The 23,498-nt window shown below is 42.3% G+C and overlaps 1 protein-coding gene across 1 annotated transcript in view; it reads right to left on the reverse strand.

Moving 5' to 3' along the window:
* LOC124000122 (BTB/POZ domain-containing protein KCTD16-like) overlaps positions 1–21,254 on the reverse strand; it is a 90,053-nt gene extending 68,799 nt beyond the window's left edge. Inside the window, exon 1 of the mRNA XM_046306281.1 lies at positions 19,636–21,254. Within this exon, the coding sequence (XP_046162237.1) occupies positions 19,636–20,479 (844 nt within the window). The 5' untranslated portion in view covers positions 20,480–21,254. The remainder of the gene's footprint in view (positions 1–19,635) is intronic.
* Between the last annotated feature and the right edge of the window lie 2,244 nt (positions 21,255–23,498).

Raw genomic sequence — 23,498 nt, forward strand, 5'->3', positions numbered from 1 at the left:
TCTTTCCCTCAAATGAGTGCTCCTGCCCCCTCCCTTCTTAGCTCCAGCTCCTTGTGTAAGGAAGGCAGAGTTCATAGAGGAATGGTCTTTACAATTGACATCCCTGCCACTCAAACCTAGTCCTCGGGGCCTACCAGCTCTTCTAGAACTGTTTACACTAGAAGCATTGGATCGGACATCTTCATTCAGAAGATACTGATTTTCAATCCCAGGCCTATAAAGGAAAGGCTGTTTTGATGTTGTCTGCACGATACATTGATAATGAAGGGAGAGAGGGGTGCTTTTACTGGTTGGTTCTCCTCCATGTCTTTCTCACTCAAACACCCACAGGTACAGCCACACACAGCCCCTGAGCACCACTCCTTTCCAATACAACTGTTCGATTTTCAAATCCAAACAACAAGAGGTTTAAACCGCCCAGAGAAAAATACATTTAAGAGAACCAATCAATGTGCCCTCTCAATTTCTGAGCAAATATTGCATTTAAAACAGCCTCCTGCCCAGACCAGTGAGTCACAGCTCTTCCTGGCTGTGTACCATGTGGGTCACGTCAGCCAGGCTACTACTCCACTGCTCATTGTTAGGAGCGTTGTTGAGTCCAGGCGATTGTTGACTCAGGCATTCTCATGCAGTGGAAGGAATTGTGTGCTCATTAGCCAAGACTATGATCTTGCAAACATTTGTCTTCCAATGTACACTTGCAGAAAAGAGAACAAGTAAGCAGATACGTTTTCGAACAGAATGCTAATACAAATCTTCATTGCACCAATGACAGGTCTCCACAAGTCTAGAGTTAACTGTATTCTAACATATTAGCATTACAGAAATAGTATGCTAGATTAGCACTGGGAAGAGGCCACAAAAGGCACTTCAAAAGGCCACAACATGTGCATTTCACAGTATTATTCCACACACAGAGTATTATTCAAATGAGCTCCGCCCCCAAAACAAGATCAAATTTGGTTGGTCCGGACTAGACCAAGTCTGACAAGTTTGGACATCACAGTACAGCAATCCAGAGTAGAGTAGAGTTCAGTACAGTATAGTAACATAGTGTATAGTTCAGTACAGTACTGTAGCGTATAGTACAGTACGGTACAATACAGTAAATGACACTGTACTCTGGTCTAGTGTGCACGACTGTACTGCACTGCACTGTACTAAACTCTACTGTACTGTATTCTACATACCTATACTCTACTTTTCTTTACTGTACTGCACTATGCTGTCCAAACTTATCAAGCAATCAATCAACGTCAATGATTGGTTCTGATTTGGACTGACCAAATTTCAACTACTTTGCAACATCCATGGACATCTGGTGTCGGGTATGTTCTCAGCGGGTGAGAGGGCTGGTTACAGTAAATGGAAAGGGGGAACATGGGTAGGTGTCAGTAAGAGCAGAGAGAGGTGACATTAACTGGGGGGAGAGAGATAGAGAGAGAGAGGATGTCCAGACTGTTTTTACACTCTTGCTTTGACCACCACATGACAGAAAGAGAATGAAAACAGTTATGAGCTGAACATAACAGTATGCCAGTGGAAGGGAGGACAGTAGAAAGTGACTACTATGAATCTCCATTGTAGTCAATTCAGTTGCAGTCATTCTGTTACCAAATTTCTGGTCATTCTGTTACCAATTTGGTTGCAGAATTACACTTTCTAATCACTAATTGGTAGGTCTACCAGTAGGTCTAGGTCTGTTTCTTCCGACAATATTTCTTAAACTTACAGAAGGCAAATAATTTCTGCAAAACTAAATATAAACGTTGATATTAGTTGTTAGACGTCTTTACTTCAATGTTCTTGCGTTTTGATGTATTTCTAATACCTTTTAAGACTTTTTAATGCTCTATGCTTTCTAAGACCCCTTTTCCATCTGTTTGTCCAGATATCAAAGCCTTTTTGCTTATTCCTAATTTTTAGGATGAAAATGGTTGAAAGATGTACATACACCTTAATTAAAAAAAGATATATATAGACTCTTAGCTTTCATTTGACACCAAATGTGACATGCTCCTCTGAGCTTCACATGTTCGTGCTCATGGGGCTTTCTACATGGAAATACCCATAACTATTTTAAAGGGAATAAACACACATGATTATATTCAACCAACGTTAATCATGACCATTGTTGTACCTCCCATTTGTAGAATGGACGTTAATGGGAACTTTGGAGGAATAATAGAGACCCATATTCCGTGTGGCGCAAAAGACGCAGCAAACCTCAAGGGTACTCAGTGACATTTTTCTTATAATTTCTTTTTTCATGTTTACAGGTTTCTAATTCATTTATACTGCTTGAGTGGAAAATTGCTTCCACTAAGATTACACTATTGACTCGATTGAAACGTTTTTTAAGCAATTGTACATTTTGTTCTATTGCCTCCAACGTGATTGAACATCAGCCACATAGTCATTACATTAAATATTTGTAGTCTTTCACGATAATAATATTTGTTCTGTCTATAGGAAAATGTGGCTTTCTGTTTTCATTTTACAGAAACTTGATGAATTAACTTGTTAAAACGTGTTAAATGTGCATGCATGGAAAACATACACTACAATGACCAAAAGTATGTGGACACCGGCTCGTCAAACATTCTCCTGGCATTTGACAAACTGACTTGTTGGAAAGGTGGCATCATATGACGGTGCCACATTGAAAGTCATTGAGCATTTCAGTGAGGCCATTCTACTGCCAATGTTTTTCTATGGAGATCGCATGGCGGTGTGCTCGATTTCACCTATCAGCAATGGGTGTGGCTGAAATGGCTGAAACCACTCATTCAATGGGGTGTCCATAAACTTCTGTATATATATAGTGTATTTCAGGCCTTCAACTGATGAGACTGTATTAAAAAAAAGGATTTCATTATCTTTAAGTTTATCTATGTCGCATAGGTAAGCATGCCTGTCCTTGCAGCATGTGTTTTTTTTGTCATATAATGAATGGGCTATTTTTATTTATTGATGGTGCGTGGGAAGTGCCTAACTCCAAATCAACACGGTGATTATGGCTTTGTCACAGTGAGTGACAGGCCCTACAAAAGACAACTGATTGTCATCATGGCCTAGTCGCCGTGCGATGGAAGAATAGGAACAGTCCAAAGGGAAATGTGCTTTACCAAAACATACCAGCCCTAACTACCAGAGCAGCTCTCTCTCAAGGGTCGGTCTCTGTCGATAAGTTTCAAACGAGCGGTGCGTCATTTCCTGAAATTAATTAAATTGCCAAACTGAATTAAAAGCCCTGGACATATTTAATGCAAGCGCTCTTAATTGCGGTTTGTTAAATTACCGTTGCCTAGCCGCAGTTTCATGTTCTGTGCCAGCGTGTTTGTCACGCCTCGTCATTGGGAGAGGAGAACGATTCCTTATGATAGCTCCTCGACAGGCTAGGGATACGTCCCAAATAGCACCCGATTCCCTACATAGTGCACTACTTTTGGCCAAAGCCCTATGGGTCCTGGTCAAAAGAAGTGCACTATATAGAAAACGATGACATTTGGGATGTGTAGGAGAACAGGGGCATCACAGCCAGTCTTCACACTGTAGTAGACTTCAAAGTGGTTCATAACAACAAGCTGAGCACGACACAATTACAATAAAAAACACATCTGCTCAATATGTTGCCCAAAAATCTTTCCCACTGCATACCAACAAAATGTCATTTTACCTCAACCACAATAATTCTACAAAAGAGCAGACATTTTGTGTAGCCATCAGCGGAGATATCACAATTTACAATGTCATAATATGTTTTAAACCAAACCTACACTACATATACAAAGGTATGTGGACACTCCTTCAAATTAGTGGATTCGGCTATTTCAGCCACACCCGTTGCTGACAGGTGTATAAAATTGAACACACAGCAAAGCAATCTCCATAGACAAACATTGGCAGTAGAATGGCCTTACTGAAGACCTTAGGGACTTTCAACGTGGCAACGTCATAGGATGCCACCTTTCCAACAAGTCAGTTCATCAAATTGTATGCCCTGCTAGAGCTGCCCCGGTCAACTGTAAGTGCTGTTATTGTGAAGTGGAAACGTCTAGTAGCAACGGCTCAGCCGCAAAGTGGTAGGCCATACAAGCTCACAGAATGGGACAGCCGAATGCTGAAAGCGTGTAAAAATTGTCTGTCCTCGGTTGCAACAGTCACTACCAAGTTCCAAATTGGCTCTGGAAGCAACGTCAGCACAATAACTGTTCATTTGTAGCTTCATGAAATGGGTTTCCATGGCTGGGAAAACACACAGAAGCCTAAGATCACCATGCACAATGCCAAGTGTCAGCTGGAGAGGTGTAAAGCTCACCGACATTGGACTCTGGAGCAGTGGAAACCGTGTTCTCTGGAGTGATGAATCACGTGTCACCATCTGGCAGTCCGATGGACAAGTCTGGGTTTGTCAGACGCCAGGAGAATGCTACCTGCCGGAATGCATAGTGCCGACTGTAATGTTTGGTAGAGGAGGAATAACGGTCTTGGGCTGTTTTTCATGGTTTGGGCTAGGCCAAGGACTATAAACTTAGAAACTTAAAAACAGATCGATACATGATTTGTCCTGAGAGCAGACGGGAAAATAAACATAAGACAAAGGAGAGGCTAAGGGAGGATCGTGAAGGAATGTATCTTCCCCCTGTGGTATTCACTGTTTACTGAATTTCTTTCAAATTGGTTTTCTTGTATCAGGTCCCCCAGAGGGATGGGAGGCTCAGGCAATTTGCCAAGCAGTCTTCCAACCTGTCAGAGGGCCCACTATCGGATGATCAATTGGACTCTAAAGATACCACAAAAGTGAACTGAAAGGAAATATGAGTTGATAACGCTAGATGAGATTTCTTGCTTCTTCCAAACCGTGTGACCATTATGATCGACCTAATGCTTGTGTACACGGGAAGATTCATAGTGAATAAGTTCATGTTTAGAAATATTCCAATCTTATATTATGCAGTGCGACGCATGTCCTTCGCATAGGGCTGATCAGGCTGTTGATTGTGGACTGTGGAATGTTGTCTCACTTCCTCTTCAAACAAACGATCCAGAGCATTTCAAACATGCTCAATGGGTGACATGTCTGGTCAGTATGCAGGCCATGGAAAAACTGGGACATTTTCAGCTTCCAGGAGATGTGTGCAGAAATGTGTTCAGATCTTGCGACATGGGGCTGTGCATTATCATGCTGAAACATGAGGTGATGAGGGTGGATGAATGGCACAACAATGGGCCTCAGGATCACGTCACGGTATTTCTGTTCATTCAAAATGCCATTGATAAAATGCAATTGTGTTCGTGGTACGTAGCTTATGCCTGCCCATACAATAACCACCACGGGGCACTTTGTTCACAATGTTGACATTAGCAAACCGCTCGCCCACACAACGCCATACACGGTGTCTGCCATCTGCCCGGTACAGTTGAAACCGGGATTAATCTGTGAAGAGCACACTTCTCCAGCATGCCAGTGACCATCGAAGGTGAGCCTTTGCCCACTGAAGTCGGTTACGACGCTGAACTGTAGTCAGTTCAAGACCCTGGTGAGAACAATGAGCACGCAGATGAGCTTCCCTGAGAAGGTTTCTGACAGTTTGTGCAAAAATTCTTCAGTTGTGCAAACCCACAGTTTCATCAGTTGTCTGGGTGGCTGGTCTCAAACGATAACACAGGTGAAGAAGCCGGATGTAGAGGTCCTGGGCTGCTGTGATAACACGTGGTCTGGGGTTGTGAGGCCGGTTGCACATTCTGCAAAATTCTCTAAAGAGACATTGGAGGTGGCTTATGGTAGAGAAATTAACATTCAATTCTCTGGCAACAACTCTGGTGGACATTCCTGGAGTCAGCATGCCAAATGCACATCTGCTGCATTGTGTTGTGACAAAACTGCACCTTTTAAAGTGGCTTTTTATTGTCCCCAGCACAAGGTACACCTGTGTAATGATCATGCTGTTTAATCAGCTTCTTGATATGTAAACAAATTTGTGCACAACATTTACAAGAAATAAGCTTTTTGTGCATCTGGAACATTTCTGGGATCTTTTATTTCAGCTCATAAAACACTTTACATGTTGCGTGTATATTTTTGATCAGAAACTATATACAGTATATATATACAATACCGTGTGAAAACTCTGGACATGCCTACCTTTTCAAGGGTTTTTCTTTATTTTTCCTATTTTCTACATTGTATAATAATCGTGAAGATATCAAAACTATGAAATAACACATGGAATCATGTAGTAACGAAAAAAGTGTTAAACAAATCAAATTATATTTTCTATTTGAGATTCTTCAAAGTAGTCACCCTTTGCCTTGATGACAGCTTTTCAGACTCTTGGCATTCTCTCAACCAGCTTCATGAGGTAGTCACCTGGAATGTAATTCAATTAACAGGTGTGCCTTGTTAATTTGTGGAATTTATTTTCTTCTTAATGCATTTGAGCCAATCAGTTGTGTTGTGACAAGGTAGGGGGGTATACAGAAGATAACCCTATTTGGTAAAAGACCAAGTCCATATTATGGCAAGAACAGCTCAAATAAGCAAGGGTAAAGACAGTCCATCATTATTTTAAGACATGAAAGTCAGTCAATATGGAAAATGTCAAGAACTTTGAAAGTTTCTTCAAGTGCAGTCGCAAAAACCATCAAGCGCAATGATAAAACTGGCTCTCATGAGGACCGCCACAGGAAAGGAAGCCCCAGAGTTACCTCTGCTGCCTAGAATAAGTTCATTAGAGTTAACAGCCTCAGAAATTGCAGCCCAAATAAATGCTTCACAGAGTTCAAGTAACAGACACATCTCAATATCAATGGTTCAGAGGAGACTGCGTGAATCAGGCCTTCATGGTCGAATTGCTGCAGAGAAACCCCTACTAAAGGATACCAATAATAAGACGAGACTTTCTTGGGCCAAGAAACACGAGCAATGGACATTAGACCAGTAGAAATCTGTCCTTTGGTCTGATGAGTCCAAATTTTATATTTTTGGTTCCAACCGCCGTGTCTTTGTGACACAGACTAGGTGAACAGATGATCTCTGAATGTATGGTTCCCACCGTGAAGCATGGAGGAGGTATGATGGTGTGAGGGTGATTTTCTGGTGACATTGTCAGTGGTTTATTTAGAATTCAAGGCACACTTAACTAGCATGCCTACCATAGTATACTGCAGCAACACACCATCCCATCTGGTTTGCGCTTAATGGGACTATCATTTGTTTTTCAACAGGAAAATGACCCAACACACCTCCAGGCTGTGTAAGGGCTATTTGACCAAGAAGGAGAGTGATGGAGTGCTGCATCAGATGACCTGGCCTCCACAATCACCCGACCTCAACCCGATTGAGATGGTTTGGGATTAGTTGTACCGCAGAGTGCTTGAAAAGCAGCCAACAAGTCTTCAGCATATGTGGGAACTCCTTCAAGACTGTTGAAAAAGCATTCCAGGTGAAGCTGGTTGAGAGAATGCCAAGAGTGTGCAAAGATGCCATCAAGACAAAGGGTGGCTACTTTGAAGAATCTAAAATACAAAATATATACGTATATAAATACTATTTGTTGGTTACTACATGATACAATATGTGTTATTTCATAGTTTTGATGTATTTGCTATTATTCTACAATGTAGAAATGGATAAAAACAAAGAAAAACCCTTGAATGAGTAGGTGTGTCCAAACTTTTGACTGGTACTGTACATGATATTATAAAGCCATGACAATATTATGTCTCACTCCTTTCTCATTCTGCAGACGGGCCTGTTTTTCTTTCTGATCTGGATGTTGACCTTTAGCGTCTTCTGAGTAAACACACCAGGGAATCCCTCTGCCTGCCTGGCTCTGTCATGACCCAAATCATCAGCACACAAGGAGTTGGGTCAGAGGACACTGTGCTCCTTTTCCCCTTCCCATTGCAGAAACCCAACATCATATTACAAGGAACCAAGATACAGTAAAGAAATTCATTAGTGCAAGCAAGTTTCAAAACATTGGTCTTTGGTGTTCATTAACTTGAACAATATGCAAATGTACGGTTCACTACATACATGTATTTGGTAAGCTTGCATTATAGAGCAGCGTTAGCAATATGGCAGAGTCATAAGAGTATCTGTGTGAAGTAGAACAGCACCCGTAACTGCTAAGGGGAAAATAACGAGGTAATGAAGCATTGCACTGAGAGGAGAGTAAAAGAACAGCACCCTGGCTCTGTATGCTTCAGGTGAAGTTTTTTTTTAATTCTATGGATATGCAGCATACTCCAATACTGGAGAGGACATTCGGGCCGAGCTATCTATCTGTTTTCATGCTCTAAATGCTGCCAAAAGAGCACAAACGCTCCAAAAATAGAGTGGACATTAAACTCCCTTGATTGCAGAGTGCATCTCTTTTGTAGGTCCTAGTCTAGTTAGACAGTGAATGATGCTGCCGGTAAATGAGACAAGCCTATTCTGGAACTACTAATGCAGCAGGCTGTGTGGCTGTTAGCATTATGTTTGTCTCTGCAAGCACGAGGTAATAGTTCACCCTCTGTAGAGTTCAAGGGAAACCAGAAATGAGAGGAGGATATGGGGAGGAGCTGAGCACAAAATGCCACTCAGTTTTGTGTTTTAGACAGGAGGGAAAGCTGAAAACATAATAATAAAGTTGTCCTTAAATTGGCTTTGGTACAGTATAAATCAGGACAATGCTACAGATTAGGACAGATCATTACACTATATGGGTTTAGCGAGTACACTACATGACTAAAAGTATGTGAGCCCAGGCTAGTCAAACATCTCATTCCAAAACCATGGATATTATAATGGGGTTGGTCCCCCCTTTGTTGCTATAACAGCCTCCACTCTTCTGGGAAGGCTCCCCAGTAGATGTTGGAACATTGTTGCGGGTTCTCAGCCACAATAGCGTTAGTGAGGTCAGGCACTGATGTTGGGCGATTAGGCCTGGAGCGCAGTCGGCATTCCAATTCATCCCAAAGGTGTTCGATGGGGTTGAGGTCAGGGCTCTATGCAGGCCAGTCAAGTTCTTCCACACCGATGTCGACAAACGATTTCTGTATGGACCTCACTTTGTGCACAGGGGAATTGTCATGCTGAAACAGGAAAAGGCCTTCCCCAAACTGTTGCCACAAAATTGGAAGCACACGATCGTCTAGAATGTCATTGTATGCTGTAGAGTTTTTATTTCCCTTCAAGGAAACTAAGGGACCTAGCCCGAACCATGAAAACCAGCCCCAGACCCTTATTCTTCCTCCACCAAACTTTTGAGTTGGCACTATGCATTCGGGCAGGTAGTGTTCTCCTGACATTCGCCAAACCCAAATTAGTCCGTTGGACTGCCAGATGGTGAAGCGTGATTCATCACTCCAGAGAAGTTTCCACTGCTCCAGAGTCCAATGACAGAGAGATTTACACCACTCCAATCAAAGCTTGGCATTGCGTATGGTGACCTTAGGCTTAGGTCATGCCATGGAAACCCATTTCACGAAGCTCCCGGCGGACAGTTCTTGTGATGACGTTGCTACAGAGTTTGGAACTCTGTAGTGAGTGTTGCAATCCAGGACAGTCCATATTGACGCTGTACGCACTTCAGCACTTAGTGCTCGTGTATGCCTACCACTTCGCGGTTGTGCCATTGTTGCTCCTAGATGTTTCCACTTCACAATAACAGCACTTACAGTTGACCAGGGGCAGCTCTAGCAGGGCAGACATTTGACGAACTGACTTGTTGAAAAGGTGGCAGGTTGAATGTCATTGAGGTCTTCAGTGAGGCCATTCTACTTCCAATGCTTGTCTATGGAAATATACACCTGTCAGCAATGAGTGTGGCTGAAACCTTTGAAGGGGTGTCCACATACTTTTGTTTATTCATGTATCTGTTCTTATCTCACTGTTTTACCGTTATAAAAGCTTAAACAGTGTTGACCATTTCTGTATTGCAGGCTATTTGCTGAGGGTCCAGGGGCCTCATTTATAACCTTTGCGTAAATTTCACACAAAATATCTGCGTGCGCTATTTCTGAAAAATCAGGCGCAAGATTTATAAACTTGCTGATTCCCATTATAAATCAGTCCTGTCGTAAAACTATGCAGGGGCAGCAGGGTAGCCTAGTGGTTAGAGCGTTGGATGAGTAACCGGAAGGTTGCAAGTTCAAATCCCCGAGCTGACAAGGTAAAAATCTGTCATTCTGCCCCTGAACAGGCAGTTAGCCTAGGAACAGTGGGGTGTCATTGAAAATAAGAATTTGTTCTTAACTGACTGGCCTAGTTTAAAAAAACACCTCCATTCACCTTTTATGGTGACAATGACAGCCTTTATTTGCTGTATAATTTGGAAATATTAGCATTAGGCCATGGCATGTAAAAAGACAAATTGTTGTTCAATATTCATTTGATCAATAGATTATTGGGTTTAAATGTCCTGCCTTGGTAAAGGCTCTGAGATTAAATAGGCAATGCTGCCGTGCTCTTATCACACAACAATACTGTAGCCGACTCATACTGACAAACATTGTACATAAGCTACTTTCCGTTTCTGAATGAGAAAACAATGGCAAATTGTTGTGGACCTGTCAGCAGGAACATTTGAATTCAACAATGGTTTATATCGACTTTTTCCCCAACCTAAATATGATGGACTGCCCACAACTTCTGCTTGAAAACTTTTGTACGTATGCAAGATTTATTACGCAAGAGGCGTAATGGTTATAAAGGGTAGCTCTGCACTGACATGTCAGCCTGTAACATCACTAATTGTCTAACATGAGATTCAGGGGTGATGGATTTTGATAATTGTCTGCTCTGTTTGCCTGTTTGCTTTCTCTCTCGCACGCACACACACACACACACACGCACACGCACACACACACACACACACACACACACACACACACACACACACACACACACACACACACACACACACACACACACACACACACACACACACACACACACACACACACACACACACACACACACACACACACACACACACAGAGAGCTGAACATGCTGATCTCACAATTAGTGGCATACCTCTGGGGCATCTTCACATTTACCCAGTGAGACAATTTACCATGGCCCTGCCGACTTCTCATAGTATTGAAATAACAGGTTCTAAAGCCAGTACATCATTGCCTCCTGAGTCCTGATGCAAACACATGAAACATTCCATATGTTTATTAAGTGTAACACAAGGGATGTGAAATCCAGAGTACATAGGATATGTATCTAAAGGCTCAAGTATCTAGCTCTTTGAAGCATGTACGGGGACCTTCAAGACGGGCACATATGTATTACAGTTTTTCTCAATTGTTAAAACACTAAAACCCATTGGCTGAACAAAGTTCTCAGTTGCCTGGACTCGTTTAGCTAACGATGCAGTCTGTTGTCAATACCTTAAACCATTTCACATGGTAAAACACAATTTGCAGATCTCACTTGGACTTTTCAGCAAAACTCTAAACACATTCTCATTCTCAAAACACATTCTGCACTCTAATGCACATGTCATCCATACTGGTAAACACAAGTGGCAACAATCAAATACAAATAGAGAACATATGTCATTGATTGAACACAACCACAAATTGATTAAACCTGTTTCAAATGATGCGACACAACCAATTTAAGCCAGTTCAGAGAGCAAACAGGTTGTTGAAGGTGGGAAGGAGAAAGTCTGAGAATGGATACTGTAGTACAGTGCATTGTAGGCTGTATACTGTACAATGGACAAATTGTATGGCCCTGAACATTGTCCTTTCCATTTATTAACAGTACTGACTGCTCAATAGATTTTGACTGGTTGCAGGTTCATATCAACAAAGAACAAGAATTACAGTATCACAGAGACAAAGGACAAGTTTGTGAGATGCAGGGTAAAGTACTGTAAAAATAGGGGTACAAGGAGGAGGAAGAACAAAAAACAAAATTGCAAAGAGCAAAGCAGAGTAGTAATTTCTGATCAATTTTGAGCTGCTATGATAGAACATGTTTTCGTTCATCAAAAGACTGACGGAAAAATCGGAATATTTTTTGGGATTAAAAATGTACTTCTCCCTGAGAATTGTATGTTTTGAACAATGTGTTTTCTATTTTCCAGTGTATTGTTTACTGACTGCTTAAGAGTGTGTATATAATTTTGAGAGCCGTGTTTGATTTTCAACACAGGTAAAACTGTTTTGAGGAGAATGTTTTATTTTGCAAGAGGAGTAAGAGGTTATGTAAATAGTGCTTGTAGATGAGGTTTTGTGTTTACAGTTTTTTCTAACTGCTTACACACAAAATATTTTCATGTCACACGATTTTTGAAACATCTCACTTGAAGTGCATAACTACACACCAAATATCCAAAACCATAAGCTATTTGTCAGCCTTTGACTCAGTTGTCAATTGCATAAAACACTTTTTTCAAAACACTACACACAATTCTCTACCTAAAACACAAAAATCTAACAGGCAGGGACTTGCTTTCCTTTTCCAAACACAACCAATCAAAATGCTACACTTATTCACCACACACACTCCTCACATGTGCAAACACTAATAGCTTAACTGATCACTAACCAATCACTGCTTTACTGTAGTATAGGCCTATAAATAGGTCATAGGTCAGATTACCTGTTTTGAACAATGGATGCCAACAATGGACAGAGAGAAAGAGGAGTAGGAGGGAGAGGAAGATGAAGAAGAGGACGAGGGCAAAGAAGAGAAGGAAGGAGCGCCATCTCTGATGAGATTAGGGCAACACTTGTTGATCATGTGATCAACCACGGTTTGGCCATGAGAGAGGCTGGACTGAGAGTCCAGCCCAACTTGAGTCGATTTACAGTAGCGTCCATAATTCAAACCTTCAGAAGAACAGGTATGCAACTATCTAATGACTATTTTAGCATTACAGTAATGTACTGTAAAATACGTATGACTGCATAGTATTGCATAAACATTTGTAACTATAAGCCATCCATTTACTGCACTGCATTGAATGAATGAGGTTGGTTATCATGCTGTACTACATTGTTTTGTACATTGTTTACAGTTCCTATGCTGAACACATACTGTGTTTGAATTCTGTACAGAGTGGAAATGTTATGCAGGTGAATGAGGACCCAAAAGCGACTTGGCGAAAACAGAGTCTTTAATCCAGTAAAGTAAATATTCAATACTCCTAGACAAATCGGAGCGGTAAATAAAGCATAAAGAACAATTCCACTCGTAATGACGAGAACAGACTGGAGACTCGATCATAAACTGCAGGTTGCCTCGGGAAGGCACTTGACCGTAGCAGACTCAGACACCTGCTCACCACGCAGCATCTGAGGGAAACACGACACGACAGGGCGATACAAAGACACAGCACGGTGAACAATATACAAGGATCCGACAGGACAGAAACGGAAAACAAGGGGAGAAATAGGGACTCTAATCAGGGGAAAAGATAGGGAACAGGTGTGGAAAGACTAAATGATTGATTAGGGGAATAGGAACAGCTGGGAGCAGGAACGGAACGATAGAGAGAGGAGAGAGAGGGAGGGGGAGAGAGAGGGATAGAAAAAGGGAATGAACCTAATAAGACCAGCAGGGGGAAACGAACAGAAGGGAAAGCATAATGACAAGACAATATAAGACAAAACATGACAGGAAAGGCAAAGACATCATGGAGGACGAGGACGCTTGTTTACAGATGTACAAGAGACTGGATTATAAATATGGTTTTGGCCAACAATACAATTAGGACTCGAGAGATAAGAGAGCATATCTTGAAGAATGACACCATATTTAACAACATCAATGCTGTAAGCCTGTCGGCCATACAACGCATCCTCCAACGGCACCGATTGACGATGAAACAACTTTACAAGGTGCCATTTGAGAGAAACTCTGACAGAGTCAAGAATATGCGACATGACTTTGTAGAGGTATGTATGCAACATTACTTCCAGTACTTCAGACCATATTTACTCATCTGTATATCCTTTTGTCTGTTACAGAGAGTATTGGAGCTGGATGCCCATGTAATTCACCATGAATTTATTTATGTGGATGAGGTTGGCTTCAAACTCACCAAAACCAGGCGCCGCGGAAGAAATGTAATAGGACAGAGGGCATTTACCAATGTCCCCGGACAGCGTGGGGGTAATATAACTATGTGTGCTGCCATCACTCAAAACGGGGTCCTCCATCACAATGCCACACTGGGTCCGTACAACACCGGCCATATGCTCACTTTTCTGGATGCAATTTACACAATGCTTGTCCCTGATCCAGATCAGGAGCCTGCTAGATTTCTGGTTTTATGGGACAATGTGGGCTGTTCTGGTCCAAAACTGGTTTGCCACCCATCCACAATTTGTAGTTTTGTACCTCCCCCATATTCGCCTTTTCTAAATCCCATAGAGAAATTATTCTCAGCCTGGTGCTGGAAAGTGTATGATCGCCAACACTATGCTCGCATGCCGCTTCTCCAGGCAATGGAGGACGCATGTGGGGACATAGAGGTTGCCTCAGTCCAAGGTTGGATACGGCATGCTAGGAGATACGCTTTCTCTTGCCAAACATCGAGGAAAGTATCTTGTGATGTGGACTAAGTATTGTGGCCAGACCCAGGCCAGAGAAGAGATGAAGGGTAGCTTAGCACTGGTGACTGCCCCCCCTACCAATTAATGGACTGTCCCCCCGGGACCCCACACACACAATTGTGTTCTTTACTGTATTCTAAAGAATATACTTTTGGTTTACATATGTTTATGGTTTTGTTGTATGCTACTGTATACAACAGTAATGTTTGGCCGAATAAATATTTTCTGTTTCTACATTGCATTGGTGTTTACAGTGTACTTGTTACCCCTCTCAGCAGATTACTTTCACTGTAGAACATTGTATTGAAATGTAGATATAAGCCTATGAAAGACCAAAGAGCTTTAGATTTAGAACAACAGTGTTTACATGGTATATCCAAAAATGTACTATTATGAAAGCAGTGTTTACCATTTGATGCAAATGCTTCATTCTGACATGTGTTCATGGCATTTTGAATGCAGTGTTACATTTTGAAGGAGATGTGAGGCATTTTGCATTTTGTGTGTGCAGTTTTGGGAATTGTGTGTAGAGTTTTGAAAAAAAGGAGACAGTTTTGAAAACGTGTGTAAGCAGTTGGAAAAAACTGTAATGTTTTCAGGAAATGGAGCAAGGTTTCAGAAATTGTGTTTAAGCAATTGAGAAAAACTGTATTATTATTTGGTTTACCTTTATTTTAAAAGGGAAAACATATTGAGAACTAGGTCTCTTTTTCCAAATGTGCCCTGCACGATACAACACAAATATACACATTATACACAAAATATACAAAGAATACACATTAAAACACAAAACTACAGTCCTGTGAAGCACAACTAAAACATCACAAATCACCTAGATAAACTGTTACCTTCTTCCACAAATAAGTCCACAATCAATATTCTAAACTGGCCTAGCGGCAGCAGAACATTAAGGTGACAAGTATTCCAAATTTTGTTCCAGCAACAAGGTTGCTTTAAAAATCAAAGCAGCTTTACCTACAGTGTAGCTCGGTGGAGACCCTAGGAACCTCAAGAGTTAGCCAATCCTGTGAACAAGTTAGGCAACTCAGCTGTCTATGTCAACAGCAATGCTAGATAAGATGGGAGTTTATGAAGTAGGGCCTTGTAAACAAAAAGGGAATCATGTAGAGCTATATGGACCTTTAGCGAAGTCCAGCCAACCTTTTGATCCAGGATGCAGAGATGAGTATCAAAACTGTCACCTGTCACCAGTAGCTTACTATGACCAACACGCACAGTGAGACTACAAACCACAATATCTGTCATCCATGGGATTATAAAAGGTGAAGAAGTAAAGAAGAAATAATGTATTTCAGCATGTGCTATACAGCCATAATACTACATGCCTCTGGTCACAGATACATATGGAGCTCAGGTTTCAGGATTAAAGGCTTTATTCTTACTAGAATCTTGATCCATTTTAAGAACTACAACCTCTAAAATCCATGTCAACATTCCCACAGGTCATCAAGCTGGAGTATAGAGTGAATTATTTGCATTTGTAATATACGTAAGACATGGATGTGAAGCTATGCCACAAATGAAGAACAACCGAGGTGTCGAGATTGAGATTCTATTGAATAAATATAAAAAATAAACAATATTATCCTGCCCCAGCCATTGAACAATAAGACACCGTATCTACAGCATATACAGAATTTCAGAAGATGTATATTGGTCCCACAAGTGTTACATTTTTCTATCTCAAGAACCTCCCTCACAGTTGCATAGTAGGCAGAAATGATTCAACATACCAAAGCAAAGAAAATTGCATATCTAAGTAAATGTGTTTAAGTGAGCATGGAGCATAATCTCTTTCTGAATGAGGCTCATTTTTCGTTGGTGGGCCCATTGCACTTATTTTCTCTAGATTTATGACGAGAGTAACGAGAGTAACTCCTCACTATGCAGAAATCGCTCCACCATATCCTGGTTGCTAAAATTCGAATAGTTCGCCTAATTTCAGTTTAAGTGACAAAACAAGCAAGTACAGGGTAGAGAATCATAGTACCATCTAAACGGCTGTGAAATATATTTTCCATAAACAAAAATATTGCCTTTTCAACCGTTTGAAGCTGGTGTACAAAACCGAAAGATGCACAAATGAAATGAGAATGACAGATCTATCAGTCATATTTCCATGTGAATATTTTTTGGTCACCCAAAAGGTTACATATTGCAGCTTTAAATTTGATGGTTATGGGGGTCAATCAGTATTATAAGGAAAAGTCTCATCATCATGGATATATCCACATTCAAAAGGTCCCTTTGTTATTCTTATGGGTAGCCTCTGGCTAGAGGTTGGTGACATGTACTACCGTGGTTTACGATTACATTTCTTGCTAAATAAGATTTATCGACTTCATCATTTTCTTTACGGATTAGCACCTACTCCAACCTCAACAGACATTCAATAGTGCAATAAGACAAACATAATCTCCCCAAAATTGTATATATGCAAATTTCCAGGAAATTGTAATTGAGATGATTTAGACTTTTATTTAAACAAATGCTTACGTTATTTGACATACCCTGCCCAAGCCTAGTGCCCAGTGTTATGCTATGCATTGCAGCATCAGTGTGCTTGTGAAGAGTCACTCCAGCAGCTCTTTGTGCTATTATCTGCGGCACCACAGAGCACTTACTTACTCACAATAGCCGAAGCATCCACCTTTTCAATCCAGAGCAATGGATTGATAAAGAGATGGAAGAAGGTTTTTTTGGACTATGTAATCTCTCCCTCAACAGGTCTTTCTTAGTCAAATGCACAGCAGCTCCAGAGTTCCTAGGACTCCCTTGGGGCCTGGGATTGCAGTCGTTAAACAGTTTGGAGAGCAGGTCAAGGAACAGCCAGATAATCCAGTCCATTTTTCCCCGAGATCCTTCCTCTCTCCTCAACCCTCCCTCCCTGGTTCTGTCTGAATAATGCAGACTTTGGGATCAGTGGCAGCTCCCCTGACAGACTGGACTGGGAAGCAGCTGCACCTATGAAGCGCAGCCTTTGAGCTGTCACGCCCCATCTCCAGCTAACCAAATCGGTTTAAACAGGCAAACAGCATTGTGCTCCTTCCCAAAATGTCACACCAAAGTTTTACTGTGAAATGCTTGATGTATTACTTTTTGCAGTTGTTCAAGCTGAAACCGGTGCAGGTGTGTTTGTGTGGTGCCACTCTGGAAAGGTGCAAAGGCCTTTGATGTGTCTTCCCACCTACCACTACACATTACAGGATAATTATTAATTTGTGTATACTAAGCTAATAGTGTTCTTTGTCACACATGACTTACCATCACCATATGAAACGGCATTCGCAATGACCACATTTTCTGTAATGTAATAATTTTTTGTATTTATTTACGTCAAGAGGAAGGACCCAGGCAAACGGTTTAGAAATTATTATTTTGCCCCCAAAAATGATTGCATGATTTACTATGTCTTCGGCATGCAGGTCCCAGCAGTGAGTCCTCCGACTGTCACTGAAAGTGATTGATTATCAATCACTCTAACCATGCGACAAATTGGTAAATAAATGTGATGCCGTGGATAGCAGGCGACGCAGACACCGAGACGGAGCAGCGAGGCCTATAAAAGGCAACTGGTGCGCTCTGCCAGGGGCGACGGGGGAGCAGGAGCGTGCTAGGGAGGCAGAGAGGGTGAGCAGACAAACAAGAGGCTGTCACTGACTTCATTGATTTCACTGCGTGCCTTCAACCTTTACAAACTTCCTGTATGCACTCACAGCTAAATATTGGTTGACGGGATCCGCAAAGCAATGTTATTTCACTGTAAACAAGGAGAGGTCTTTGGAGCTTACTCTCATCGACAAATATACATGGTATCGCTAGAAAGTACGTTTGTGTAGTACAGAGACCAGACAGTGTCAAGTGAATGCTACTCATCTGAACTGCATGAGTCGTGACACAGGTTTAGCTGTCGTGGAATTGTATCTACTCCTTTTCTGAAGGAATAATCTCTAAATTGTTGCACCTGTTAATCAGGGAACTTAATATGCTCCCAACATACAGTGCTTATTGGTAATCTAATAGCATCTCCTTGCAAATTCTTCAGGGAAATGACACAGAAGAATCTACAGTATACTGTATATACTTGAGAAAATCTTGTCTCAATATGTTTTATGAGCTCAGAGTGGAATGCAGTCGCAGTATGAGCTTGCTTTGCATTCTACCTTTTGGCAGGGCCTATGCTGCCAAGGAACACCTCATATACTGTCACCTCTGAGTATATGTGGTATTTTGTTGCACCATAAAATATTTTGAGAGCCCTTATAAAACCCATCATCTTACATCTTACAATGCCTCAAAATGAAGGCTTGGGGAGAAATGAAGAGAGGCCGCAGCGCACTCAGTATGGAAGATGAATAGCACTTCCCAGGTTGGAGTTTCTGGGAACAAGTGGGTTTAGACCCATGGGGGAATACAACAGAGCAGTAAGAGTGCAATTAAAAGGAGTGAACTCAAACTAGATTAGTTCTTGAGTGGGCAGACAGACATGTCCTCAACACGTACCGGCATTCAAACTACACATTCTGTTGCTCAATTTGTAGGAGGCTATTTTCAGTTGTGTTTTTCATGGAGTGGATTGGAACATACCATTTCCACAAAAGATACACAGTTTGGCAAACATTGATCACTGGCACTCACACTCTCATACACAGACAGGGACTGAGTGACTATCTCAGGGCATGCATGTAAAATTGTGTGTGTGTGTGTGTGTGTGTGTGTGTGTGTGTGTGTGTGTGTGTGTGTGTGTGTGTGTGTGTGTGTGTGTGTGTGTGTGTGTGTGTGTGTGTGTGTGTGTGTGTGTGTGTGTGTGTGTGTGTGTGTGTGTGTGTGTGTGTGTGTGTGTGTGTGCGTGCGTGCGTGTGCTCGCGTGCGTGCGTGTGTGTGACCACTCTCAGTGCTACTTCAAAAGCAGGATGCTTGGGAAAAACTTGTAAAGCAAGTGTGCCTTCTAGTGGTGACTTGGGAGGACTATTTCACATGGGGTGTGTGTAGAGTTACATTGGTACCTGGTAGAAACGAAAGTAAAAACGAAAGCAACTTACGATAGAAGATGTATTCAGTGTAACTTGACCAGATCTTGTCCTCTGTGTGTCGATTCACGGAGGACGCTGTGACTGAAGAGTTACAAGCAACCATCTGGAAACCACACTCTGACAGGATGTCAAATGATCTCTCAAGGTGTTTGAACTTCAGGTAAAACCTGGAAGTATATCGATCCGGTGTCCTGTCTGGGTCTCGACTCTCATTCAAGGTCTCGCCAAAAACTTCCTTGGCTAACGCGACCCTCCCACAAATCAAAATCCGCGGGACCCTTCTGAATTTGGCGTCAGATTGACTCTCTCTGCCCACTGTGCAAGAGCCCCTGTAACCAACTGTAATGAACCCACTTTTTCTGTCCGCCGGGACCAGTGATGACGGCGGACACATCTTGTGGTCGCTGCCATGAGAACCATCTTCAAAATCACTGTGGAAGTATTCGTCTGGACTGTGTTTTAAATCTTCGGGGCTCAATAGTTTGACCATGTCTGACAACTGAAAGTACTCCGCCTCTTTCCTAAGCCTCCCCTTCTCTGGAAAATGGTCGGGCAGTACAACTTGTTTGTCTCTGAGGAAGTCCAGAACATATCGAAATAAAAATCCATCTCTGTCGATAAAATAGCGTCCCTTAGGGTCCCGCGCCAAGTCGTTAGTGGCATCTTTCTTGGGTGAGAATATTTTGCCCAGCAAGGAATTCGGGGTGCTTACTAACGTTGCATGACGTGTGTAATACACCTGTCCCCCAACATTTAATTCTACAACATCTGGGAAACTATTCTGAACAGATCCTTGGTCTTTGGACGTAGGGTTAGTCCTACAGTTTCCACTCAATGCCATTGTTTCGGTCATGATTGACTAAAAACTCCACCGAATTTTAGATGGAAACGGTAGATTAATGTCCAAAAGTTGCTATTTTACTTGTACTAAAACAAGGTATATTTGTGTTTAAAATGACAAATTAAACACACGGAACATAAACTACGACAAAATGATTCTTCTAAAGTCAGTCATTCACCTACCAGTCGCTGCAGTCTTAGAAAAATAGCATAATGGTGGATGTCCACGAAACCCACATCAAAAGATAACAGAAAAACAGTGTTTTGAGACTACAAAAATATATACAGACGCAAAGGTGTGTACCACAACAGCGTGCATCAGTTGCTCTGCCTCCATTGCCCGTGGGAGAAAAACATTGCCGAGGGAAATGACTGAGGTTCACGAGAACCCCCGCGGCCAGATCACATAGAAACGTTGTCAAACGGAACATGAGCTGCCTTGCTTCTGTTTGCTAGAGCAAAATGAATAGCTTATAGATGGCCCAATACTCTACATAAATGCACAAATATATCTACAACATATTCAATAGAAAAACTCCTCACAACAACTTCTAAAGTCCAAAGGGAAAGATATCGTTATCACCGGCGTTTTATCTCGAACTTCCTTTGAACACGAGTAACTTCACAGAGGTTTGCATCCACTCCGCCCTGATGAGTCCTGTAGTGTGTCCCCCAGTGCTCAGATTGTGCTGTTAGCGGTCGGAGGAACAAAGTGTCTCATGGTTGTGGGTGCGCTGAGGCTGCATAGCGGGAGCTGTCGGAGGAGCTGAAACGATTCTCCCCGTCCCCTCCAAGCAAGGTGGTGCAGCGTAAAAAAAAACAACGTCTCAGCTGATGTTGCCTCAATGGTGCAGGGATAAACCATAATAGGTAATAAATAATTACATCATCTTAAAGGAATATACTGAAATATATATATATCGTATATTGAAAGCTACCTTTAACATTTTTTTATGTCGACCTCTGATAAAATTACAGTATAGGTTAAACTTGTGCCAACTGAAAATTATCCAACAAGATTACGTTTCAACAGCCAACACCCAATCCGAGTGCAATCATTTCTCCATTATCTTAGTCCATAATAGGTTTTTGTGAGTATTTAAAACGGAAGCGATTTCAGGCTCGAAAAGAATGGATCATGGTGTTGTCAACCGTAGTAGGCCATTATGATAGAAATAAATACTTAACAGCATTGTACTTGACTGGTCTGGTGTGGCAAATAGCTACTGCCTCAACTGTTAACATTCTGATTATGCAACAGCGCCTCTTGCAGTTATGTTCGACGCTCTTAAATAAAAAAATAATTTCAGGACCATGGACAGCTCCACCAGCTCACAGGCACCTTGCATGCAACTCCAGTTTGCGGCACGTGCACATTTCAGCATTCTGTTTGTTGAAACTCAACGTGTTGTAGACTGTCTTAAAGTCTCTAAATTTGTTGATACGAGAGTGGAAATAGTTCTCTTGGTTAGAGCGTTGGACTAGTAACCGGAAGGTTGCAAGTTCAGACCCCTTAGCTGACAAGGTACAAATCTGTCATTCTGCCCTTGAACAGGCAGTTAACCCACTGTTCCTAGGCCGTCACTGAAAATAAGAATTTGTTCTTTAACTGACTTGCCTAGTAAAATAAATAAAAATAAACAAGGCAATTATTGATACAAAAAATAATTAGGCCTACTTTTTCACAGACAGGGCTAAATGCTTTTGGTTTTATAAGCCAAGATTGCACAAAGTACCCAACCAAGTCATGTTGGGTATAACTCCACAATCATTTACATTTACATTTAAGTCATTTAGCAGACGCTCTTATCCAGAGCGACTTACAAATTGGTGCATTCACCTTATGACATCCAGTGGAACAGTCACTTTACAATAGTGCATCTAAATCTTAAAGGGGGGGGGTGAGAGGGATTACTTATCCTATCCTAGGTATTCCTTAAAGAGGTGGGGTTTCAGGTGTCTGATTGGTGGTGATTGACTCCGCTGTCCTGGCGTCGTGAGGGAGTTTGTTCCACCATTAGGGGGCCAGAGCAGCGAACAGTTTTGACTGGGCTGAGCGGGAGCTGTACTTCCTCAGTGGTAGGGAGGCGAGCAGGCCAGAGGTGGATGAACGCAGTGCTCTTGTTTGGGTGTAGGGCCTGATCAGAGCCTGGAGGTACTGAGGTGCCGTTCCCCTCACAGCTCCATAGGCAAGCACCATGGTCTTGTAGCGGATGCGAGCTTCAACTGGAAGCCAGTGGAGAGAACGGAGGAGCGGGGTGACGTGAGAGAACTTGGGAAGGTTGAACACCAGACGGGCTGCGGCGTTCTGGATGAGTTGAAGGGGTTTAATGGCACAGGCAGGGAGTCCAGCCAACAGCGAGTTGCAGTAATCCAGACGGGAGATGACAAGTGCCTGGATTAGGACCTGCGCCGCTTCCTGTGTGAGGCAGGGTCGTACTCTGCGGATGTTGTAGAGCATGAACCTACAGGAACGGGCCACCGCCTTGATGTTGGTTGAGAACGACAGGGTGTTGTCCAGGATCACACCAAGGTTCTTAGCACTTTGGGAGGAGGACACAATGGAGTTGTCAACCGTGATGGCGAGATCATGGAACGGGCAGTCCTTCCCCGGGAGGAAGAGCAGCTCTGTCTTGCCGAGGTTCAGCTTGAGGTGGTGATCCGTCATCCACACTGATATGTCTGCCAGACATGCAGAGATGCGATTCGCCACCTGGTCATCAGAAGGGGGAAAGGAGAAGATTAATTGTGTGTCGTCTGCATAGCAATGATAGGAGAGACCATGTGAGGTTATGACAGAGCCAAGTGACTTGGTGTATAGCGAGAATAGGAGAGGGCCTAGAACAGAGCCCTGGGGGACACCAGTGGTGAGAGCGCGTGGTGAGGAGACAGATTCTTGCCACGCCACCTGGTAGGAGCGACCTGTCAGGTAGGACGCAATCCAAGCGTGGGCCATTGCTTTAGCAGTGCGGAGCGCCTCCGTGATACAGAGGAGAGCAGTCTCAGTTGAATGACTAGTCTTGAACCTGACT

This window comes from Oncorhynchus gorbuscha, linkage group LG16 (assembly GCF_021184085.1).
Source record: "Oncorhynchus gorbuscha isolate QuinsamMale2020 ecotype Even-year linkage group LG16, OgorEven_v1.0, whole genome shotgun sequence".
NCBI classification, from domain to species: domain Eukaryota; kingdom Metazoa; phylum Chordata; class Actinopteri; order Salmoniformes; family Salmonidae; genus Oncorhynchus; species Oncorhynchus gorbuscha.